The sequence below is a fragment of the Hemiscyllium ocellatum genome, chromosome 9 (assembly GCF_020745735.1).
Source record: "Hemiscyllium ocellatum isolate sHemOce1 chromosome 9, sHemOce1.pat.X.cur, whole genome shotgun sequence".
Taxonomy (NCBI): Eukaryota; Metazoa; Chordata; class Chondrichthyes; order Orectolobiformes; family Hemiscylliidae; genus Hemiscyllium; species Hemiscyllium ocellatum.
The window spans coordinates 82289423-82316120 of NC_083409.1; the positions used below are offsets into that span (position 1 = coordinate 82289423).

At 39.8% G+C, this 26698-nt stretch overlaps 1 protein-coding gene across 1 annotated transcript in view; it reads left to right on the top strand.

Annotated features, from left to right (window-relative positions):
* Nucleotides 1–26698, top strand: part of zswim5 (zinc finger, SWIM-type containing 5) — a 268233-nt gene that overhangs the window by 130518 nt on the left and 111017 nt on the right. The window contains exon 2 of the mRNA XM_060830519.1: nt 18876–19232. Within this exon, the coding sequence (XP_060686502.1) occupies nt 18876–19232 (357 nt within the window). The remainder of the gene's footprint in view (nt 1–18875; nt 19233–26698) is intronic.

A 26698-nucleotide genomic window follows, 5' to 3' on the forward strand; every position in this document is an offset into this window, starting at 1 on the left:
TGCATTATTACAGAATGGTGCTGCATATATATTTTTACTGGAAATGACGCATCCTGGAAAGGTGACTAATGAATAAGCAATTTCTACTTTTTCCAGACCTTGATATTTTACTATCAGAAAAGGAATTGAAAGAAACACATTGTCCCAGCTAAATATCAATTGTTCTTGAACAACAAACCATCTGGACCAAACTGAGTTGAGAAATCTAGCCAACACATACTAAATCAACTTGTCAGGCATGAACAAAGCTAAATGTTGAACTCCTCCGAAACTCTACCATATCTTAGACCTAACAACACAATTTGACACAACGTCTTTTCACTCAATGTGCAGCAGAGGATGAATCAGATATTCAAGACTTCAAGTGCAGAATACAATAATTGAAAGCAAGAGTGGCATGATAAAACTGATGCAAACATATCTCCCATCTTTAAAAATAATATTTTTTAATTCATTCCCGGGATGTGCGTGTCACTGGCCAGGCCAACATTTCTTACTCATCACTGTTTGCCCAGAGGGCAGGTAAGTGTCAGCCATCATAGTTTTGGAGTCTCTCATGTTAGCCAGACTAGGTAAAGATGGCAGCTTCCCTCCTTAAAGGACATTATCATGGCCATTGTTAGACTCTGAATTCCAGATATTTATTGAATTTGAATTCAATCTGCCTTGACAGGATTCAAACCTGGATCCTCAGAACACCATCTGGATTGGGTTACTAGTCTATCAATAATACCACTGGACCATCACCTCCTCTCCAGTTCACCCACTGCAAGTCTTCTAACAATTCCACAGTCAACAACTATGCATCATCAATGATGCGAAATGATGAGGTAGTACATTAATTAGACAAGCAATCCAGAAATGCTGGATAATGTTTCCACCACGGCAGCTGCTAGAATTTGAATTCAGTTAATAAACTTAGATTTAAAACTCATCTGATGATGACTAGGAGACCTTTCCACACTTAACTCTCCTTCCCACTCTGCACTACCTGGCTCTCCCTGTTCTTACCCTCTAATGTTGTGTAAATGGGATACCATTTGGTACTTGCAACACGATTGGTTGGTATGTTTCAGTATTTAGCACTGAGTGCTGAATGAAAAGTCTGTTGTTATTAGACCTTCCTCCCTTGAGATGTTGAAAATTCAATTTCAATTTCTCCTGACCAAAATTGATAAAATAACTTTTGAGATTCCCACCAAATTTGATGGATTGATGCCCTGGAGATTGTTTGTTTGTTTATTTCTTATCTCAGATTGGCCTGCTCTTGGAGAAATTGTAACATTATCATTTAGTGTAATTGCTACCATTGTTTTGCAGTGAAAACCTCTTTTGTTGGATGTGAGAGATGCTGGATATGTTCCGCCCTTCAACCCATCCCAATGCAAGCTGTACTTCAGTTTATTGGAGGCTTTCCAGGATCCTGCCAATAACTAACACATGTTGAAATAAAATGCAAGGAGGTGAATAACTTGCTAAGGATCACTTAATTTTCTTTGTTCACACTTCATGAAGTAGCCCACACTAAAGTGATTTAAGAATGTGAGTCTCAAAGGTAATGTTGAACTTTGTATTTGTTAAAGTTCTTCTATAATATGAATGAATTAAAATAGCACTGGCAGGGACTTCACCACTACCCCTTTGCCTGATTTATTTATAAGGAATATTGTATAACATGTATGTAGTGAATAAAAATGCATAAAATACCTACCTGGACCAGCAGAAAACTAATTCCCGTTTCTGATTTGTCCATCCAGTGTTAATAACTCCCTCTGGGGAGTTATCCAGTGGATGGTGTTGAGCCTAAACTTTGCTTTTACTTTGTAGAAGCCCTGTGCTGCTGGCTTCTTGAAGCACAGTTGTTAGGCAATCTGCTGCAATCCAAATGTAAAGCTGCCATCCACAGCTAAGAGCAGTGGCCCCGAAAGACCTAGAGCTTTTGCCATTAAAATGTCACTGCCTTCGGCAATGTAATTTGACCCTTACCTTGCTGCCATAAGGTCACCTTTGTTGCTGTTCCCCTGTAACACTTTCCTGAAGAAATAAAAATTGTACTGTTGTCATTGAGACTAGGTAAGGAGAGCAGAATTTCTTTAAGGGACATTAGTGAACCAGATGGGTTTTTATAGCAATCTAATTTGGTTGTACAGTCACCATCAGGCTAGCTTTTCATTTTGGATTTTTATTGAAATCAAATTTCACCATCTGCCACAATGGGATTCAAATCCACATCCCCAAAGCATTAACCCAGGGCTATGGATTACTGGTTCAATGACATTCTTACTGTGGGAAATGAGGCAGCCGGTCTGCATACAACCAGCTCCTGCAGACAACCAACATGCTAATAACCAGATAATCTGTTTTTAGCAATGTTGTTTTAGGGATAAACATTGGACAGAACACAGTGATAAGTTCCTTCCTTGTCTTTGAAATTGTGCCACAGGATATTTTAACGACTGCCCAAAAGACCAGATGGTGTCTCCATTTAACATTTCATTCAAAAGGCAGCAACTCTGACTATGCAGCAACCTCTCCTTACTGCACTGCAGTGTCAGCCTTGTTTTTTTGTGTGTGGGAAAACTTCTAGAATATGCAGATTTGAAGAAGGTAAAGGACTCAACAATTTAGAGTTGAAGGAGATGGAAGAGAACACAGTGAGATGAGCCTTAATTTCAACAAGAACATTTGTTCCTTTGACATGAATGCCTAAGTTCAAATAGTCTGGTACCTTTTCGAGGCATGGAGAAAGTAATTGATGTCCCACTCATTTTGGTTTGATTTGAATTTTGGGGTTTGTGTTTTGAGAATGCAATAGTAACATTGTATCTCAATCTCTGGACTAAAAAACTTAAACTATATGCCATAAATATTCAACTCTCTTCATCCAAATGCAATACTGCTGTTCTTCATAGTAATAATGTTGCATAATGTCAATCATTACAGTTTGGCTTGCTTGAATATACTTATTATTCTTTGCTTGGCATATTTTAATTGCATCTTTCATTCTGTTTTTCTCGTCATTGTCAAAATTACAAACGAGGGGGGATTAGAGCAAAGTCCTGAGGTCTAACATAGTAACCTTGAGAATAAATTGTTGATGCTCTATCCAAGTCTGTATTGATTTAGTTTCAATATTTCTGCCATTATGCATTTTTTTTAATAAATGGCTTAAATGTTATTTGCTGCCTCTCTGAATTATCTTTGATTCAACTTTGTTTTGACTCACTGAATTCCAGCAGACAATCCACTCTTTGAAGAGCAAACTCTCTAATTTAATGAGAATAATTACAAACCGTTTGGGTAGAGTAAAAGATAACAGTGCAGGTGTTATATTGAGCACTAAAGTTTAATTTCAAAAGTTGAAGAATGCAAGTTCAGCTTCCATAGCTTCCTGGTCCCATCAGTTCAAATACCTATTCAAAACACTTTAAGCCAGACTCGGTTTCCGGGTAGTACCTCATGCCATCTCAGAGCATCCGTGGTAGTTTTGGAGTTGCTGGATGCTTGCTTTCTGAGCAGCAAAGGTTTCTGATTTGAGAAACAGGTACAATGTTTGCATATGTGGAAAAATTGATTAATTAAAATACCAGTCTGCTCAATTAAGTACATAAAAACATAAACTCTGAACCATTTGTAATGTACACAAAGTACAGACATACACATATTTGTGGGTCAAGATCTAATTCAAAACTGAGTCTATTCACTGGGTGTGTTCACAAAGCAGACTCAAGTTTCTTTTCAATGTGTGGCAATTTGCACGTTATCATAATCTAAATACAAATTAATTTAGAAAAAAAAGTAAAGGGAATCCTTTGTACTTGTGGCACTACTTCAAGTGGCAAGTCCAATTATTGTGAAGATTACTGTATGTAGAAAATTCAGTGATTAGGAATCCTCACTCAATTTGCTTCTGAGGCAGACAACAAGCCATTGTGTAATGCTTGCTTGTTGCTTACATTATCAATGTAATGTGTGATAATGATTGTAACCAGAGAAAATTTATGTTTTTGAAGGGTATGTTTTTGAAATTATCAGGAGTTTAATATCGCTTTGAGCTCAAAAGTTCAAGTTGAGACACTATAGGGCCTCATATCAAGGCAGTGCTACATGATCAGTTGTGCTGTCTTCCAGATAACACTTTTTAAATGAGAAGCCATCTGCTTGCTCCGGTGATTGTAAATCATCTGATGGCACGATTTGGAAAAGAGCAGAGGAGCTATTTCTGGTGTCCAGTCTAATATTTATTCCTCTATCAATATCATTGAAAAGTGACTACTCTTCGAAGCGCTTTATAGCCAATTCAAAGTGATGTGATTGTGAGAGGCATTATACAAATACAAGTTTGTTGAGTGGCAATAGTGCCCCGACGTGAAACATAACCATAGGCTTTGGTATTCCTTTGCACATGTCGATGATTAACTGGTAACAAAACGTTGGGAACATTCTCATCATGTTGTCTGGAGGAATGTCTGTTCAAGAAACAAACTATAAATAAAATTTATAGTTATCTTCAGTCAAAGTTTTTAAAGAAAATTTTGCTGTAATGTTAATCAGGGTAGAAAGGTAATTCTTCGCATAAAATGTAGTCTGGTCTGTTTTATTTATTCCTGTACTTAATACACACATCTCCAGATGTTGAAAATTTGAAATGAAAACATAGAATACTGGAATTTAGGCCTATTATCTCTGGAATTTAGAAGAATATGGGGAGATCAAATTGAGGTTTTCAAGATGATAAAACCTGTGGATAAAATAGACATGGAACAGCTGCTTCCTCTGCTGGGGCATTCTAGGACAAGAGATAAGGGGTATCAGATTTAAAACAGAGCTGAGGAGAAACTACTTCTCCCAAAGGATTTTGAATCTGTGGAATTCACTACCCCAAAGTGCAGTGGATGCTGGGACAGTGAGTAAATTTAAGGAAGAGTTCGACAGATTTTTAATTGGTAGTGGATTGAAGGTATATGAAGCGAAGACAGGAAAATGGGGGTGAGGAGGCACCATCTGATTAGACTCAATGGGCCAAATGGTCCAATTCTGCTCTTATATCTTATGAACTTATGGAGAAACTCAGCAGGTCTGATAGCAGCATCTGTGGAGGGAGAAACAGAGTTAACAGACTGAAGCTTCCCTTTGTTAGCGAAGTGTGAATTGTGAGTTGTTGTTTTGGAGTGAGGGTTTCTCACTGAGCTAAGTTTCTCACCATTTCTTACCAATCTTGCCTCTTAGCAATCTACCTTGTCTCTGTTGTCCCTTGCATCCGATTCTACTGCCAGGATATCTTGGACTGGAAAGATATCCCTGGTGCCAGTCCCAACTTTAAAAGCCCATTGTAAAGCCTTGCATGCTTCCCAATATTTGACACGAATACACTCATTCCTGTTCTCGCTCTTGCATTCTCGCTCTCGCTCTTGTTCTCCCTCTCTTGCGTGTGCGCTCCCTCCCTCTCTTGTGCATGTGCGCTCTCCCTCTCTTTCGTGTGCGCGTGCTCTCTTGCTCTTGCTTTCCCTCACTCTCCCACAAAAAAATCAAGATTCCAGGTAGGATCAGAGTGGGTAAGTGAGTGAACAGGCCAGTGAGAAAGCTAGGTCCAGTCCAAAAGTTGGATGTGTCTCCTTACCAGTGTAGCATCCTGTAAGTCAATCCAAGATTTGACATGAAGGTTGCTAGAGGCTTATCAAATACCAGTGTTTGTGGACTTGTGTTGAATGTGGCTGGTCCACATGTAGCCTGCCTGAGATGTTGATACCCAATGCCCAGCATTGAAGTCCTTTAGAGAAAGCAATACAGTAGTTCCCTCGTACCCATGTGGGATATGTTCCAGGACCTACTGCGGAAGCCCGAAACCGCGGGTAGGATCAAACCCATCAGCCTCCTGGTCCCTGGTTCCAGAACTTTCCCTATAATATGTTCCAGCTGCAATAAACCACTGGTAACTGAAATCGCGGAAAACGATTCTGCAGATACGGGGTCATTTGTATTTTAAATTGCCAGGTACACATTCTGTCACAGATTCTTGAAATCTTGTCCAGTGAACTTAAGACAGAAAGCAGAGTATTAATGAGGCAATTAGTGGAGTTCATAACAAGCTACGATTCCCCCTTAATTGACAACTCACCCCTACTTCATATGAAAGTGACTACATCACTCCGCAGATATATAAAATATGCAGTGGGTTTCTCCTAACATCAAGGTGGGTCTTGCTGCATTTCTCACAATTCTGCCAGAAGTCTTACCATAGCTCATATTGTTCAAGCCTTAAGATTCCATTATACATTTAGAATCTAATATGACTCTTCTGCAGAACTGGAAGGGGTTAGGAAATTATGGAGGAGCAAGTAGTACAGATTGTGAGGGTGTCCAGAGCAAAAGACAGACAAATGTAAAATAGGTATAAATGATAGATGTGAAAAGGAGAGACTGGGTCAGCTCATGCTTGCAAGTGTTGAACTGAATGTTGAGACTTGAAGGCTGTCAAGTGCTTTCATGAAAAGGTGTTGTTCCTCAGGTTACTTTGGGTTTCATTGGAATACTGCAGCAGGTTAAGGATGGAAATGTTAACATTGTAGCAAGAATGGCTTTTTCAAATGGCGAAGTACTGAAACATCAGGGCCATTCTTATGCACAAAGTAGTCACCTAATTTGTGTTTGGTCTCCCCAACATAAAGAAGGCCGCATTGTGAGTGATAAATGCAGTAGACTAGACTGAAGAATTACTAGGTACGCCTGCAGGGGTTAGAGGCACAGACCTCCCCCGGATATTTCTTAAATGCATGTATTGCCACAATATAAATCTACCCATCCATCAGGTGATCAGGCCAGAAAAGTCAATGAAGAAAAATGAAGATGGGGTCTGGGGCCAACCTTGCAGATGTGAGTAGTGAGAAGTGAGTGCTAAGGGCCTTGAGCATGAGGAGAGAGGAAGTGATAGAGCAGTTGTTGCACTTCCTGAAATTGCATGGAAAGGCGCCATGGGAGAGTGATGAAAGCGTGGATCAGAGCATCATGGAAGAAATGGCCACTGAGCAATACTGATATTGGGGAAACTTTTGGTATAAATGAAATTTTATGATCTTGAAATGATATAGATCTGCCTTAGCAACTGGATATTATATGATGTATTGAAGGCTAAAATATTCTTTTATGAACTAATGGAAAAGATTCAGTCAGCCATGCCATTTGTGATCCTCTAACATCTAAATATAAATTTTGATTTTGACCGTCAGATAAAGTATAATCAGGATGCTTTTGGTTCTGAATGTTTGCTTTTTTTTCTTGTTCCAAATCTGTATCTTTTCTCTTTCTGTCTGTTTCTCAGAATGCTCTTAGGAAGCTCCTTATTTTGTATATGGAAAAATGGCATGAAGATAGATGATAACAGTGGAGGAGAAGTGGGTCATTTAGCCCTTCGAGTCTGGTTGGCCATTCAACGGGATCATTTGCTGATCTGATCATCCTCAACTCCACTTTCCTGCCATACCCATGTTAAACCCTTGATTCCCTTACTTATTAAAAATCTGTCCCCTCGTTCTTCTTAACTCCAATGAGTACTGGTCCAAACTACTCAACTTCTCATTAAAATCACTTCATATTCAGAATCAACCTTGTGAACCTTCTCTGCACTGCCTAAAGTGCCATTGCTTTCCTTAGATTAGTGGACCAACACTGTTCACAGTATTCTAGTTGTGGTCTGACTAGCTCCTTGTATGATTTTAGCCAGACCCCCCCTATTTTTATACTCCAGCCCCCATCTTCGACTGGTTAGCCAATCTTCTATCCATGATTAACCGTGAGTAGGCTCTGCAGACCTAATGGCCCATATCTTCTTTTATCTCTCTGAGTTCAACATTGTCTATTACCTAAATTTATCCTGTTTTCTGTTTCCTTTCTGTTGTGTACATGTCAAATAGATCAAGTTTGTTGAAATCATGTTAATTTATAAAATAACACTTTTGCTTGGGGTACACCGTAAAGTGCAGGCTGGAACTACGTAATTGTGTTGATTGACCACTAGCTCTGTGGGCTTGATGCAACTTGGCAGCAAAACTGGGTGTGGTGATACTGGAGAAACTTGGGATGATCTTTGAGGCCTGGTTGGCACATGCTAAGGGGACTATGTAACAATGGGTGACTGTTTCTTGACCAGGGCTTGGAAATGAAATCAGTTTGCGTTCTACTATCCTTTCTATCATGTGCAAGCATTATGGAAGCGCCGCTGAAGTAAATAAAATTCCAGATTTACGTAATCACTTCTTTTAAACCTTGTATCTCTCTTGTGTCCAAAATAAATAAATAGACAGTAAGGCCCTTGATTTTATTAATTGCAGCAGTAGGTAATATATTTAGCCAGACAGAAAAGTGGCAACATCTGAATTACCACAGACTGGAAAGGTACAAGCTGCAGGAATATCTTTAGAAAAGTTCTGATAAACTTAGACACTAAGTAAAACTCCAGTCACAAAGTGAAAATGGCTGACTTGTTATATTAATTTAATGGATGTGGTTAAGTTCTGCACATTCATGATATTTTAAATGTTTTTGGCAGGGTTTTAAAAAGGTTCCCAATGTTTTGTTGAGCATTTGACATTTTTGTGACACTTGGTGCAGAGAAGGAGCAGTCTAGTTGTATTATTAGTGTATGGGAATGTACATTCGCTGCTGGTATAGACCGTCCAGTTTTCTTTTGACAGACGGTTTTATATTTGGCATTGAGAGTGTGGTGCTAGAAAAGCACCGCAGGTCAGGCAGCATCTGAGGAGCAGGAGAATCGACGTTTCAGGCATAAGCCCTTCATCCGGAATGAAGCTTGTGGGGCAAAGGGCTGAGAGATAAATGGGAGGGGGCTGAATTTGGAGGTAAGGTAGCTGAGGATGTGAAACATAGATGAAGGTGAGAGAGAGAAGGTGATAAGTCAGAGAGGAGGGTGGAGCCAATAGATGGAAAAGTTGATGGACTGGTCTGGAGGGCAGTGTTAAGTTGGAGGCTTGGGACAGGGATAATGTGGGGGGAGGGGAAGTGGGAGAACTGGTGAAATCCACATTAATCCCATGTGGTTTCAGGGTCCCAAGGTGGAATATGTGGTGTTCTTCCTCTTAGGTGTTAGGTGGTAAGGGTTAGTGATGGAGGAGTCCCAGGAACTTCATGACCTTGATGAAGTGGGAGGAGGGATTTGAAGTGTTCAGCCAAGGGGCGGTGGGATTAGTTGGTGCAGGTGTCCAAGAGATGTTCTCTGAAACGATCTGCAAGTAGCCATCCTGTCTCCCCGGTGTAGAGAAGACCACATTGGGTGCAATGGATATAGTAGAGGACATGGTTGGAGCTATAGGTAAATTTCTGTTGGATGTGGAAGAATCTTATGGGAGATCCAATTTCACCTTAAGTCCCAGATGGCCTCCTTCTTCCAAGATCACAATTTCCCTTCCCATGTGCTTGACGATGCCCTCCAGCGCATCTCCTCCTCTTTCCTCACCTACACCCTTGAAACCCCACCCCACCCAACACAACAAGGACAGAACACCTCTGATCCTCACCTTGTATCCCACCAACCTCTGCATACATCGCATCATCTTCCACCACTTCCACCACCTACAAACAGACCCCTCCAACAGATATATTTTTCCCTCCCCACCTCTAACAGCATTCCAGAGAGGCCATCCCCTCCACGGTCTCCTCGTCAGATCCGCAACCCCACCAATCCACACCCCATTCCTGGCATCTTCCCCTGCCACCGCAGGAAGTGCAAAACCTGCGTTCACACCACACCCCTCACCTCTGTCCAAGACCCCAAAAGATCTTTCCACATCCAACAGAAATTTACCTGTACCACCTCCAGTGTCATCTACTGTATCCATTTCACCCGATGTGAACTCTACATCGGGGAGACAGGACGCCCACTTGTAGATTGTTTAAGAGAACATCTCTGGGGCACCCGCACCAACCACCCATGGCTGAACACTTCAACTCCTCCTCCCACTCCATCAAGGACGTGCAGGTCCTGGGCCGCCTCCACCACCAAAGCCTTACCACCCAACGCCAGGAGGAAGAACCTCATATTCTGCCTTGGGACCCTGCAATCACATGACATCAATGTGGATTTCAACAGTTTCCTCATTTCCTTCCCCTCCACATTATCCCAGTCCCAAGCCTCCAACTCAGTACCGCCTTCCTGACCTGTCCATCACGTTTCCCATCAATCCACTCCACCCTCCTCTCCGACCTATAACCTTCTCCCTCACCTTCATCTACCTATCACATTTTCAGCTACCACCACCCCGTCCCCCCAACCCATTCATCTCTCAGCCCCCTGGCCAACAAGCCTCATCCTGATGAAGGGCTTATGCCCAAAAAGTCAATTCTCCTGCTCCTCGAATGCTCCTGCTGTGCTTTTCCAGCACCACACTCTCAACGCTGATCTCCAGCATCTGCAGTCCTCACTTTCTCCTAGTTTGATGTTTGGCATATGGATTTATTTTTCAAAAATCTGTTTGAGGAAGATAAAAAAGGGAGAGACAGAAATTAGTTTACCGATGCTGTCTATTAAAGTAGATTTTGATTCCAAGTTTTAAATGTAAGTGTTTACAAGGACTTGACCGTTCAGTGATGTCAATGAATATCATCTTCCCGAAAGAAGTGCAATATTACACTTTTTTTTAATCTAAAGATATCTATCAGCATTTATTTTGCTACAGTTTTGTTAGTTATAATAATTGCAGATTTGAGAGAAAAGTAAACTTTGATTTTGCATTGGGACCGCTGGCAACATTGGACTTGATTTTGTCCAATGTTACATGTAATACGGGAGATAATATTCCATTTAAAATTCAAATAGCTCAGCAATATACAATTGTGCTTTGGTGATATTGGGGTTGCTGTACACAGAATACAGATATCCTTGTGACAAAATATGTTAACTTTCTATATTAGGTGTTTCTTCTTAACAAAGCTTGTTTGGCAAGTGTTCAGTATATTTTTCATGAATACTGTAAATCAAAAACCATGTTATGCTGTTATTGCTTATATTGTATTGCAGAAAATGATTTTTTTAAAACATTTGTGATAAATTACATTGCTGTTTGTGTCCTATACTGATTTATTTGCACCACATCCACAAATAGTCACTCCCTCCACTAACTGACAACAACAATAGTACCATTTGCAAGATGTACTGCAAATATTCACCAAGGTCTTGTAGACAACACCTTGCTAACTGCTTCCATCTCAGTGGACAAGGGCAGCAGCAGCAGTTCCTACAAGTTCACCTACAAGTTCCCTTCCAAGCCACTCAGTATCCAGTCTTGGAAATATCCTTCACTGTTGCTTGATCAGAATCCTGAAATTTCATCCCCCAACCGCATTGTGGGTATACCTGGACAAATAAACTGCTGTGCATCAAGAAGGCAGCTCAATATCACTTTTTCAAGCAATTAGGGATGATGAACAAATTGTGGTCTGATTAGTGAAGTCTAAATCCCTGAACAAATTTGAAAAGTAACAGTTTGGCCATGTCAATAAATTATACCTGATTAGGGTCTGCCTTATTAAGTTAGTAACTGGTTGATGTCTGAGTTCAGCCAGCAACACCATACTTCTGCTGAATGGACCTTGAGATGCTAAAAGATATTCACAACATTTTCCAACTGTCTTCTCCAACCATGCTTCAGTTGGTAGCCTGCTGTCCTTCAGGTAGAAGATTGTTGGTGCATATTGCACCGCAGAAGCTTGGCACAAATTAATGTTTCCTAGATTGTGATGGTGACCACATTTCTAAGGAATTAAGGAAATATTTTGCATGTTCTAGGGATTGTGAAAGACCAAACATAATTGAAAACCTTTCTTTTGCTATCCTTCCATCTGTTGACACTCTTTCTTCAGCATGCTTTTTTGTCATCCATAGCTTTTCCAAGTGTCCCCAACTCTAGATGCTGCAAGCAATGCTTGGCTGATACTATTGTTTTATGTTTGTAACTTTGCTTAGTCATTTGAAACACCTTTTATCCAGCAACCTGGCAGTTTTTTTTCCTGACAAAGATCAGGTCACACACTACTTTATAAAGAATTCCCACCCAAGCCACTCACTGTCCAGATTTGGAAATATATTGCTGTTCATTCAGTGACACTGGATCAAAGTCCTGGAACCTAGTTCTTAATGGCATTGGACTACAGCAAATGGGCTGCAGCAGTTGAAGAAGACAGGTCACCAAAACCTTCTCAAAGCCAATTTGGGATGGGCAATAAATGCTGCCCAGCCAATGATGTCTATATCCTCCAAATGATTTTTTTTAAAAATTCCAATCCCATCCCTTGCCAAGTTTACCATCCCCTGCTGTTGGCCTCTTCATGTTCTGACTTCCAGCAAAAACGGTTCACATCTCAATTTGCATGAAGCAATTTAGGATACTTTTTTGTGTCAGTGATGCTGTATAGCTAAATCTAAGTTATTGATGTCATTTCATCCAACATGATGTAATTGTCTCTGTCAGTATTTGTGAGATAATCCAATGTTAAGCATTCCATTGTAAATAGTGGCTGTCTGTCATAATGTAGTTGCAAATTCTGGCCACTGAACAGATTTCTTTCTTTAAATCTCTTCTTACACAGCAGTTCTAGTACCTGGATTCGGGATTTGGTAGGCATAACCTCTCCTTTCTCTGATGATAATAGTGGGGTGCGTTTTCCCTGATATTAGATTGTCAAGTTAAAGATTATCAATGCTCACCCCTGTTGAGGGTTGTGCCTCAAACTGTGACCCTGAACCTTGTGATCTTCACACTGTCTCAATTGTCTGGTTTCTTTGTCTGGGAGATTTTCTCCTCATGACCAGCACCACCAATGAATTTCTACATTAAGTGCATCTTTTAGAAGTGCTTTGATTATTTATATTACATGCAAATGTTTTTGTTTCTCCAAGCTTCAGCTCAAATTCTTTTGATTGTGTTGGTTCACCCTTTATTAATGAGTGTTCCCACTGCCCGGTCTGCACTGTTGCATGCCACAGATGTATTCACTTGTTGCTGTGTTCACTGTTCCAGTCATTTATTGATTTCCTGTACTTGTTAGTCAGTAGATTTATTAATTTACTCCATCTGCTTTTTCTACCTCGATAGGTTTATTAGTTACAGCTTTGTTTAGCTTTGCTGGTGGTGCAGGTTGCTGATGGCTGCTGCAGTATGAAATGATTACATTAAAAGCATCTACTCCATTAGCCTTTTAAGTAACTGATATCTTCATTGTTCTTAGCACAATAATGTCAGTCTAGATTTTTATATTATACTCTCTCTAAGACACGTTCTAACCATGAACACAGCTCTTCCTACTCTGAGGTGAAAGTGGTACCACAGAGCCACAGCTGACATGTGTCATTCCTTATAAAGCTTTCTATCAATACCCATAGCCACCCACCTGACCTTTCACATAGCCTCTGTATTCTGATTTATCTTTATCATAGGCAAGGCTATCTTTCATTGTGTCCCTCATCTCTTATAGCTCCTAAGCTCTTCAAATCCCACTTTATTCTGAAGGAAAATTCTCTCTAATTCACTTTCAGACTCCCAACTGTTCAGCCTTTGTTGCACATTCGCCATGATATTTCTTTCGGTAGAGGTTAAAGTTCCTCTCTTTCCCTGAAGTGCATAGTCAATGTCTTTGCATGTGTGATTTCCTTTTATTTGCTCAGCAGTGTGCACGCAGTAATTTAAGGGACAAACTTTTGTGTAGCCCATGCAGCACTTTCCTCGAGCCACGTAGATTAAGGATCCAGCTTGACATTCCCTTTAAATCTCCTTTTATTTTCCATGCTCATAAAACTTTTGAGTTAAACAGTAGTTCTTCCTTAAATTTGTTATCCCCCTGTGAAACATTGGTGATCCTGCAGCAGTTTTAGCAAAGGAGAGTAGGACCTAAATAGCACTTGATGTGGCCTAGGTAGGTCTGGTGATGAATGGCTAAAGCAGCTACTTTTCATTTATTTAGATTTGAACAAATATGTAAATATTTGAAGGAATAGTGTTTAAAAAGTTAAATTCAATTAATGATGTAATTTTGATGGCATATTGTCGAGCTACAGTCTATCTGTTTAAAAAAAAATCAAGTCCAATACATCCAATTATTGTCCCATCAGCCTATTCTAAATCATTATCCAAGTGATTGGGGCTAGACTTTGGCAGTAATATCAAGCAGCAGTTAGTCAGCAGTAACAGTTACGGATACTGAATTTGGGTCACTTGTCTCCAAACCTCATTGCAGCCTTTCTTCAAAAATGGGCATGAAAAGTTAGCAAGCTAAAGTGAATTGCAATAATAGCATAGGAGATAAATCCATAGAGCCATTTTAAGGAGATATTTCAGAATACTCAAAGTATTATTTCTTCTGGAAGTAAGCATTCCAAGGAGAGGACCCACCATTCATGACTAACTAAAGAAGACCAGGAAAGCATCATACTTGAACAAACAGCATATAATTGAATCAAGATAAAAGACAAATCTGACAATTGTTCAAAATATAGGGAATGACTAATGGCTATTCCAGGTAAAAACAATGACTGCGGATGCTGAAAACCAGATTCTAGATTAGAGTGGTGCTGAAAAAGCACAGCAGTTCAGGCAGCATCCGAGGAGCAGGGGCACACTGGTAATGTCTCTGCCTCTAAGTCAGGAAGCCTGAGTTCAAGTCCTACCTGTTTCAGAGGTGGTAAGAACATCTCTGAGCAGGCTGATTAGAGAATGACTGAAAACTTAATGAGAAAAAAGAAATTAGGAGTATCACAGAAAGGTAGAAGGAAGCGTGGAAAAGTATTCAAGTATCATATTCAGTGTAAACTTTTTTTTTCCCTCCACAGACCTCCTGTTTCATCAGTATTTTCTGTGTTTGTTTCGGGTTTCCAGCATTTTCAAGTATTTTGCTTTTAAATGAGAATGGGGAGGTTTTGTAGATAATGATTAAATCCATATATATTTGCTCTGAAACAGGCTCAGAATATTCTAGAAATAGCTACAAATCAAAGATGCTAGGAAGGGAGGTGGTTGGGAAATTACAAACACCAAGGAAGCAATACTGAGCAAACTGATGGAGCTGTGGGCTGTCAAGTTCCCAGGTCCTGATGAACTTCATCCTAGAGTTTCTAATGGGGTAGCTAATGAGCTAGTAGATGCAGTAGTATTAGTTTTCCAAAATTCACTGTTTTCTGGAAATAGTCCTTTAGACTAGAAAGTAGTCCTTTAGAGTGGAAATTGAAAAATAAGTGCCTCTCCATAGCAGAAGACCGGAAACAATAAACCAATTAGCTTGACATCTGTCATGGAGAAGGATATTAAAATTGATCATTAGGAGGTTATAACTGAACACTTTTATACTAGCGTGGATAGAAGAATGGCTGGATGACTAGCAGAAAACAGAACTTCCATAATTTATTTTTCTAATTGGCAGGATGTGATGTTGGGGTCTGCAGTGGTCTGTGCTGGAGTATCACCTTTTTTTACGCTTGTGTAGTTAAAGAACTTGGTATTTTAGTGTGATAAAGCATGTGTGTGTTAAGCTAGGAGCTTTCCTACAATATTTGGATTGATATAGAAAGGTTCTTCTAAATGGAGATTTTATAGGGTTTTGTGCTTTAGGATGTTCTTATACAGGTGCATTGTATCATGGCATAGACCCTATTCCCTATGATGATTACATGCCCAGTATTCCATAGACTTTAAGCTGAATCGTGGATTCTCTGTTCCACTTGGTATGTCCCATTTGTCAACAGATTGTCCTGTAGAAGGGTGGAGGAATGCAAGAATTCATTGTTTGAGTATCAGGCAGCCTGCATACTTCATAAACCCCTTTTTTACCAAGATATGCCCAGTAGTAATTGAATTGAATTAAAAGTACAAAGAAAGGAATATTTTTCTGTCAACCCTGGCTGCTGTATAAAATGACATATAAGCATTGCCAAGGGATATGCATGGTTTTCTACCATCAACTGGAAGCAAGATCATTGGGGACATTTAAGAGACTGCTGGATATGCATATGGTCACAGAAATTTGAGGGTGCATAGATGAGGATCAATGGTCAGCACAACATCGTGGGCTGAAGGGCCTGTTCTGTGCTGTACTGTTCTATGTTCTAACATTCCACATGAATATCACAGTTATGTTTTGAACTCCTACCCCAAAGGCTGGTGGATACCAGGACACTGAATAATTTTATGGAGGAGATGGATTTTTAATTAGTAATGGGTTAAAGGGTAATAGAGAGCAGGCAGTTGTGGCTGAGATGAGATCATCCATGGTCATATTAAATGGTGGGTCTGGCTCAAGGTACTGAATAGCTTTCTCTTGCACATAGTTCTTATGTTTTTATGTGAAACCATTGGCTGTCACACAAAAACTGACTTACATGTGTTTTAGGGAAGAAAATCTTGTGTCCCTACCTTTTCTGAAATTTGACTGTAGAACCTCACCAGTCTGGTTGGCTCTTCATCTTAGCGACTGAATGTGTTTACGAAGACAACTTAATTGGTTCAAATCCTGTATCCTCTCTTGGCAACTAAGGTAATAAATCATCCCATGAATTTTGAGAAATATGCTTTGACTAGAAATAGCATGGTGTTTAACCTGGGGGAAACTACAAAATTAGCTTTTATGCTTATACTAAAAAGAAACCTGGGTGTGAATTTGAAGTTGTTTTCTTGTTGCTTGACCTTACTCATAGTGACGCACGTTATTAAGTAGCACATGTTGCCGCGGTTACACGTGTGTTCATTGTACAGATAATCTAAATAAAATTCTCTCTAAAGCTTTCAAAAGTAGCCTTTTTGCATTCCTTCAGCAATATCTAAATAGTGAGAGTTATGGGACCTTGCAGCACAATTTTGTACCTCTTTGGAATCCACTTGCACTGTGCTTAAATCAACCAAGTCACACCAAGGGTTACTTTATTGACTATGATGAAAATTGTGGCTCCAAACTAACAAGGAGATTGTTGTCTTCTCAAAGAAGCAAGAGGTAGAAATTCAACCTGTTGCACCATTTTCATTGGCATTAAACGTGTAATAGGCCACAATCTTGAGGGACCCAAATTTTAGATCACAAGAACATCAAAAAAACTTTCACCCACCATTTTTTGGGCATTTATATCCACTAGTTAAATGTGTGTAGGACATTGCACAATTAAATTACAGGCCTGATTTCTGTTTCACTAGCTGTTGCTAAAGTTGATCTGAGTTTAATGCATGTACGAAACTGTTTTCTGCATTCAGGTGAAGTAGAAGTGCATCATCCAATTCCAGGGCTGTTCTGAGCACCGCTATCAGCCCATATTGTCCTTCTATTCCCTATCTCCCCAACATTGCATCCCCAGCTACCTGCTGTCAAGGCAGGAGGTCAACAATTCAATGAACAGAAAGCAGAAGTGCCTGTGCAAGATACTGGCAACTCACCAACATTGATTTGGTGAGAGTGAAATACTGTGGATGCTGGAAATATGAATTAACAATAGAAAATGCTGGAACTGACTGCATCTGTGGAGTGAGAAACAAAGTTAGTGTTTCATCCCTGTGACCTTGCAATCTGATTGAAGGTCAAAAATTGGAAGGTTTGACCCAGGCCCACCTGGAGCATTTGGAAAAGGTGGGAGAGGCCAAATTCAGATTCCTGACATCAGGTTGAAGTTTTGGTATTAAGATCTCAGTATTCTATCAGGTGGGTCAGCATTCCTAACTGTGATTGTTGAGGACGTCTTTGCATTCATTAGGATGTCCTGAATACTCAATAACACACTGGGCCTACCTGGAGTTAAGTTTGCAGATATAATCATGTTAGGCAAAAGCAAGAAAAGTGTTCATTCATAAACATGTCTATAATTTATAAGGTGTGTAACCGGTGGTGTATACTTGTTCCTGGAAGCTCGAGTGAGTGCACGCTTTTTTAGTGGCATGGGTCCTTGAAAACTTATTGCCAAGTGCCCATAAAGCCAGCTTGTGACAAGATCCTAATCATAACTGGTTGTCAGATGCTAACAGTGTAAGCGGTGTAGACTGAGCAGCCCACCCAGCCTGCCCAAGCTCTCTCAGTAAACCTGACTAAGGCAGGCACAAGAGGTTCAAAGCAAAAAAAAGCAGCACAATAGGGGATCAACAGAAAGGTTATGGGTAGACGTGGGAAGGTATGGTGGAAATTACATTTTTAAAATGCATGGTTTTCGGGGGTTATTAGAAGAATCCTGGGAAGTGGAAGTAGACCGAGGGAGTGTCGCAGTGATAAGAGCAAGGGGTCAATAAAAGATGGAAAGTGCATCTTAACAGTAGGCAATACAGTGAGAGCACAAGACATGCTGATGAGGGCGAAGAAGCAGCAGAATCAAATAAGGGCAATGCAAGTCTCAGTGTGGGCATGGGGTGCTAGATGGTTGTGGGCCTGGGGGAAGCTTGGAGAGTAGGGAGTATTAAGGGAAATTGTGAACAGGGCCATATACCAGGGGAGATGAAAGCACGATAGAAGGGCCACCAGAGAAAAGGAGGAGGCTATAGTGCTCCTCCTTCAGAACCCAGCAAATACTAGAGATCCGTTTTGAAGATGGGCACTGGGAAAGACTGTTCTTTTCAAGACTAGATAATTAAACCCTGAGAAATGGTGTTCAGCACTTCAGTGCTACCAAAGTGGAACTGGGTATTAAGCAGAGACACTGTAATGTTTACCTTTGAACATATTCAGTAAAATTGATTTGTTAAAGATTCTCTGGAAGTATAAAAGCAGTGATCTCAGCACAGGTAAGAATTGATGGATAAGATGTGGCACTGCACAGTGTTGTCACTGGTATGTAAGTTGACAAGAAATTCATTGAAATTGTACCTCTGGTATTAATTCACCTCTTATTTATTTTCTTTCTCCCCTGGCAGGGTTTCACCTGAGTGGAACTGTGACTGAACCAGGTACCCAGTCGGAACCAGAAATGATGTACAGAGTAGCCATCAGTTTTGACCGCTGCAAAATCACTTCTGTGACATGTGGCTGTGGCAACAAGGACATTTTTTACTGCGCCCATGTCGTGGCACTTTCCCTGTACAGAATAAGAAAGGCTGACCAGGTCAAACTGCGTCTTCCCATCTCCGAGACACTTTTTCAAATGAACAGAGACCAGCTTCAGAAATTTATTCAGTACTTAATCACAGCTCACCACACAGAAGTACTTCCCACTGCACAGAAATTGGCTGATGAAATTCTATCGTCCAATTCGGAGATCAACCAAGTACATGGTAACTATTGTAAGGGTCCCTTTCCCTCTCCCATTAATGGATGTTATTGTATTGTACTGTACTGTAATGTAATGTGTGTGTCCAGTTAGTACCATGGGCAGGGCATAATCCTGGACTAGAACTCTATTCTGGATACTTCATATGACCCCTTGTAACTACAAAAATTGAAGCAAAGAAAATGTGTGACATTTAATAAAATAACAAAAACTCGATTTGAATTTCTATTCAAGGAAAACATTTTTGATGAAAATATATTTAATATGTTTATGCTTCATTGTGCAGTCTAATCAACTTCACTAAGTAGAGCAATCCTAAAAATAATTTCACTTTTTAGTTAGCCCTATCTAAGATTAGTAATTAACTGATGACTAGAGAGTGGAAGAAACGGTCTTTTGATACCTCATTGCTTTTCGTCAAGTTCATCCCTTCCTGTGATATTTATTTCTTGCTGATGTACAGTTCTGTAAATACTTGTTACTTTCTAGTACATCAGACAAGATTCTTCCATTCATGTGGGGCCAATGGCAATGTGTGCTAGTTGATGATATAGCAGACTATGATTGACCCGAATCACCTTTGGCTGCTGTGCTACTAAGGCAGTCGAAAGCTATAACAAATTGTTCTTGTGATACTGAGACATTCGAAAGCTGTAACTGCACACTACAAAACAGATGGGAAGAAGACAGAAAAGCAGTATAGTATTTAAATGGATAGAGATTACCTTGAACTGTGGGGAATCTTGATGTCTTGCTGCGTGAATCATAATCGTAGGTATACACATAGAGCAAGAGATTCTTACCTGCAGAGGAATTTTGTGTTCTGGTCTATGAGTCACAAATAGTTTGTATGCAGATATTACACTTTATGAAAAAGACTAAAGAGATTATTTGCTTTATTATGAGAGGAATTGAACTTTAAAGGTGTTATGGTTCAGTTGTACAGGTTATTACTGAGTTCTGATTGCAAATATTCTGTGCAGATTTTTGTCTCCCTGTTGAAGAAAGGATGTAAATGTTTTGGTAGTGTTTCAAGGGAGATTTACTGGCTTGATACCAGAATGAACAGGTTGTTGCATAAGATGGATTGGACAGGACTTGTTTCCATTGGAGTTTAGAAGAGCAACAGGTATGATTGAAATGTATACGATCCTAGACTTGACAGGGAAGATGTGGAACTGATGTTTCCTCCTGTAGATGAGTCCAGAGTTTAAGGGGCACTGTTTTAAAATTAGGAACTGCCCCTTCAGGATGGAAATGAGGAGAATTATTTTCAGAGGATTGTACTCTGCCTCAGACGGCAAGATCATTGGATATTATAAGACAGATGTGGCTAGGTTGTTGGTAGTTAGGGCAACCAAGATTTATCAGGAATAAATGGCATGTAGAATACTAAACAAAACAGATCAGCTATGATGTTATTCAACAGCAGAGCAAGCTTGAAGGTTCAAATAAACTACTTCTGCTCTTATTTCATATGTTTGTATCATTGCAAAGGGCATGGAGTATAAAAGCAGGGATATTTTACTGCAGCTGTATAGCACCTTGGTGAGATGATACCTGTATAACTGTGTACATCTTAGCCTCCTTATTTGTAAAAGGTCATAATAGTGCTGGAAGCAGTTCAGAGAAGGTTTACTTGATTTACTCTTGGGTTGAAGGTCTTGTTTTATAAAGAAAGATTGGCCTTTACTCATTGGATTTAGAAGAATGAGAGTTGATCTTATGTTTCAAGTCCTGAGGGGAATGATATGTTAGATACTGGGAAAATGTTTTCTCTCATGGGAAATACTAGAACTAGGGAATAAGAAAGAATAAGACTGTTACCTCTTAAGGGGGAGACTTTTTTTCTCTCAATGGGTTGTTGTTCTGACAAATTATTTTCCTCCGAAATCAGTGGAAATTGGGTCTTTGAATTTATTTAAAGCTGATTTGGTTTTTGACATAGGGTCAAGGGTTAGGGGGAGCCGACAGGAAGATGGAGTTGAGACCACAACCAGGTGAGCCGTGATATTATTGAATGGCAGACTGGATTCAGTGTTGAAAAGCCTACTCCATTTTCTAAGTTCTGAGTTCCTATGGCAACACCACAGCTGGTGACTATCTGAAGATTGCAACATCTGGGCCAGAGTTTAGGAAGAATAGTTTTGGCTGGGCAAAAAAAAAATCTTATTGCATTCTGAGATGGGAGTCCATGATAAGCTGCTTCATTCAAATTCATTTGAGATAGGTGCAGAATTTCCAAAAGGATTTGAAAATCAAAGGTTGGGCTCCAATTAATTCTCCGTTATTGTGCTCAAAATATAAATGGCATATACATATAGAGGAAAAATTCAGTGTGCTTAGAAATTTGACTTTGTTTTGCAATAAGTGTGTGGGCAAGTGTAATGTTGAAATTGCAGTAATCTCTTATATTGTGTGTGTACTTGGGCTCTCAGGAGGTGGAGGCACGATAAAATCAAAATATAAAGGAGTTAACTTGGCTCGTCCTGTATACCTCTTAGAGACATCTCTTAACACCTGATTTGTTCTGTCCTCAAGATTTGTGATTGAGAATGCTTCAGTTGCTTAATTCCAACCTTCGAGTTGCTGCAGTATAAAACCAGGTTTGACTTGAACACGGATTCTAAAAAGGTGGTTTCCTAACTTCTAGTCATGTAAATCTCTAGATAGGATGGATGCACTTTGAAGAATTGGACAGCTTTTTGAATGGTTAAATAATACACAAGCTCAAAAATAGTTGGCACTGTAGAACGGAAGATCAATTTTGGGGAACTGCCGGAAGTGCAATTATGGAAAGATGGAGTTAAATTTAATCCGGAGTAAGTTATTCGACAGCAATAAAAGTAAACCGAGGATTCCTACGCTGTCTGAACCTGGTTATTAGATTGCTTCCTTCTTTGTAGAATTTTCACTTCATCTCCCAGCAAGTGAAGTTTTTGACATGCAGCTAGTGACTTGCAAGGTACAGCTCTCAAGTTCTGGTTTGCAAAACAAGGTAATCAACACCCCAAATGATACCACGTAAATGGCTTGTTTGCTTGATTCATTGAGAGTTGCATTGCTTTTTTTTGCCTGTAGCAACCTTTAACTTTCTACCATGTGCAGAGCTTGCAGGAACATTTGTTTTAAATTCATTTGTTAACTGATTCAAACAGCTTTTGTACTGAGACATTGTACTGTGGTGAGTCTCTGTTTAGTGAAGGAACCAGCTGATTTATATAACACAACTGTCTGCTTCTGTCCCTTTTAATATTCTTGAAGTAAATTTCCTGAGGATGAATGAATGGAATTCAGAAGAACAGACATTTGGCACAGTGTTGCTAATAAAGAGATGATCATGTTAGATTGTGCTGTGTAGGTTAATATATTTGTCATTATAGGTGTCAAAAATTATTAGCATATTCGTAGGAGTTGCTGATGATTTTTGACATCTTGCATACCAGTCCCGGATATTGTGTAGGCGAAGAGAACCAGAAAAAGGTGCTAAAGTCTGTTATGATGAAAATCAGCTGTCTCATAAGTGTTTTTTTTCCTACGTGATTTTATATTTGTGAAGGTGAGGATATCAAAATAGGGAAGTGAAATGTTGCATCCAGTGTTACTGTTGAATACAATTGTTTGAGGTACATGTGCAGCTTTTTCCATTAGCCAACTATATATCTCTTGATCTGAGGTTCACCCTTTTGGCTGTACAGGACATTAGTGAGGCCACTTTTAGAATACTGTGTCCAATTCTGATCACCCTTTTATATGAAGGATGTTGTTAAACTTGAGAGGGTGCAGGAAAGATTTGCAAGGATGTTGCTGGGACTGGGGAGGTTTGAGTTTAAAAACTGCAAATTGTTTTCCCTGGAGCGTTGGAAACTAAAGGGTAACCTTAGAGGTTGATTTAAATCATGAGGAGCTTGGAAAGGGTGAATAGCCAAGGTCTTTTTCCTCGGGTGGGGGAGTCCAAAATGAGAGAACATAGGTTTAAGGGAGAGGGGAAAGATTTATAAAGGACCTGAGGGGCAACGTTTTCACGCAGAGGCTGGTGCATACATGGAACAAGCTGCCAGAGGTAGTGATGGAGGTGGGTACAATTACAACAATTAAAAGGCGTCTGGATGAGTACATGAATAGGAAGAGTTTAGCAGGATATGGACCAAAGGCTGTCAAATGGGACTAGGTCAGATTGGGATATCTGATTGGTGTGAATGAGTTGGATTGAAGGGTCTGTTTCCATGCTAGATGACTCTGCACCAGCTGACATTTTCCTTCCTAATAACTGTCTTCCTTATATTCCTGTTGAGTTTGAATTTGGAAAGTCTGCAATTGACTATGCCAGCAGGGAAACTGTACTAAAACCACAAAAGTTTGTTTTTGCATCCTGGTGCAAAAAAGATAATCTCATGTTATTGAACATTGTCTAACTGTCTGACTGTTGTCCCTGTCTCAGCTCCTCTGTTAAAATCCTCATGCATTTCCTCTGGACTCAACTATTTCAATGTATTTCTGGCTGGTCTCCTATGTACACTGCATATTCTTCAGGTTATACAAAGCTCTCCTGCCTATGTTCTAACTGTCCTTGAGCCCCATTCACTAGTTACCCTTATGGCTGTTGATCCGATAACTTGATTTTAAAATTCCCGTCATTGTTTTGAAAACCCCTGTGGTCTTTGCCCTCCCTCTCTCAGTAATCTCTTCCAGTCCAAAAATTATTTAACATCTCTGATTCTAGCCTTTTAACTAAGGTCAGTTTTAATTGTAATGCATTGTTGATTTACCAATTATCTGGACCCTAAACTCCATAATTCCTTCCTGTATCTCTCTGCCTCTCTTTTTCACTTCCTTCCTTTAAGACATTCTTTGAAACTGACCAAGCTTTCAGTCATCTGACCTAATTTCTCCTTACATGACTCCCTAATACACTTCATTTTGTGAAGTTTTATTAAGTACTTTGAAGCCTTTTGTTATGTTGGAGCTGCTGTGTAAATATAAGTTATTGAGTCTAGATTCAGTGGGGCTCACTGTTGCATTTAACATTATTATTGTTGCACAGACTTTCTAATTGTTAAAAATGGAAATCATTGGATAGTCTTCACTTGATCTGATATGTATCGCTGCACAACGCTCCTTATAGGCCGACTGTATTGTCTGCCTCAGCCATATCTTCCGATCATCTGTTGTCCGTGATTATACGGTCTCCTTCACCTTCTTTGTAAAATATCTTGCTGACACTCCGCTCATTGGTTGATCTTCAATGCTATTATCATGATTATTATACTTTCTTGTCTTCATTTGTTTTTGTCCTACTCTTTACATAATTATGTCTGATGACTAGAATAATAATATTGAAAGTTTCATTACCCTTCATGCTTGCCCTTCTCCACCCCATCAACCCACACAAGACGCTCCTTTCTAATAATGGGATTATTAGAGTTGATTTATTTTATATTTATCATTAATGATTATTTCAACAAGATTGAAGGTCACAAACTCTGGCATAATCAGTAGGTCAGAAACCAGTCATGTGAATTGTTTTGTTCCGATGAATTCGAGATCAGGTGATTTTCAGACATTTCCATTTTATGCAAGTTTCATTCGAGACCCAGCCTCTCACTCTGTGTTACATTTTGCTCTATGAAATTACCGAGCATGAACTTCTATCCTAACTTGGAAAGAGTTTGCGTCTGCATTATTTTAATCCGAGTACCTTTTAGTCAAGTTAAATACTGAATCCATGTAACGTGGCCTAGAAATGTGTGTAGAAAATAAATTGGTATAAGTTATTCCACACTGTCTAGCTTTTGATATTTTCCAATTATATTGCAAGCTTGGAGAATTTCATTTCCCACAGTTTTGACTGCTTTTTGTTGTAAAGATCGCCGGTGTCTACATAAAGGCTAGTGAGGGCTGGAGATCAGAGTCTAGATGGACGTTTCAGGCAAAGGCACTTCATCAGGAATGAAGGCAGGGAGCCTCCGAGGTGAAGAGATAAATTCATCCGAGAGGCTCCCTGCCTTCATTCCTGATGAAGGGCTTTTGCCCAAAGCGTCAATTTGCCTGCCCCTCAGATGTTGCCTGACCTGTTGTGCTTTTCCAGCACCACTCTAATCTACATAAAGGCTGTTTGGAAACTCGTTAAAAGAATCACCAGTGTGGTACTCACTATTTGGAACCTTCAAAGTAAGGTAAGATGCTTTTTTTTGTGTCTGTCAAAACTTTGGGAGTTCAAGACCTTCAAATCTGCAATGCAATTGTAAAAATGATTATTCATTGTTGCCATCAGAGACTGGAAAAGTTTTGGAGTAATTGATTAAAAATGTATGAAACAAAGTTAGTTATCTTGTCCTGTGTAATAAAAAAAAGTTAATCATGTCACAAAGAAACATTTATGCAAGTGAACTGATTTATTTGCAACTCCCCCACATGATACTAAGATTGGCAGAGTAGCAGAAAGTGAAGGGGACTGTCAGAGAATACAGCAGAATATCAATAGATTGGAAAGTTGGGTAGAGAAATAGCAGATGGAGTTCAATCCGGACAAAGGCGAGGTGATGCAATTGGGAAGAAGCAATTCAAGAGTGAACTGTATAGTAAATGGAAACGTCCTGGGGAATGTTGATGTACAGAGATCTGAGTGATCAGGCCCATTGTTCCCTGAAGAACACTCTACAGGTCAGTAGAGTGGTCAAGAAAGCATACGGCATGCTTTCCTTCATCGGTCGGGGTTTTGAGTACAAGAGTTTGTAGGTCATCTTATAGTTATATAAGACTTTGGTTTGGCCACATTTGGAATACTGCGTACTGTTCTGGTCGCCACATTACCAAAAGGATGTGGATGCTTTGGCAAGGGTGAAGAGGAGGTTCATCAAGATGTTGCCTGGTATGGAGGGCGCTAGGTATGAGGAGAGGTTGAGTAATTAGGATTATTTTCATTGGAAAGAAGGAGGTTGAGGGACAACCTAATTGAGGCCTACAAAATCATGAGGTATAGACAGGATGGATAGCAAGAAACTTTTTCCCAGATTGGAGGACTCAGTGTCGCAAGTTCAAAGTGAGAGGGGAGATATGCCTGGAAAGTTCTTTACGCAGATGCTTGGAATGCATTGCCAGGGAAGATGGTAGGGGCAGGAACGATAGCATAATTTAAGATGTATCGAGACAGATACATGAATGGGCAAGGAACAAAGAGATACAGATCTTTAGAAAATAGGCAGCAAGTTTAGATAGAGGATCTGGATTGGCACAGGCTTGGAGGGCCGAAGGGACTGTTCCTGTGTTGTAATGTTCTTTGTTCTGGGAAAGTCTATTTGTCATTACTTAATGTCTGATGAGATAGAATTATGACATCGTACTTTGGCTATGTCATCTCATGACACATTTTATTCTAACGTTTACTGTATGAATTGGCAAATGGTCTCTGAAATGGCTTCATGAAGTACAGTATTAGTTCTGAGGTCTATGTGAATGTATTTTTAATTC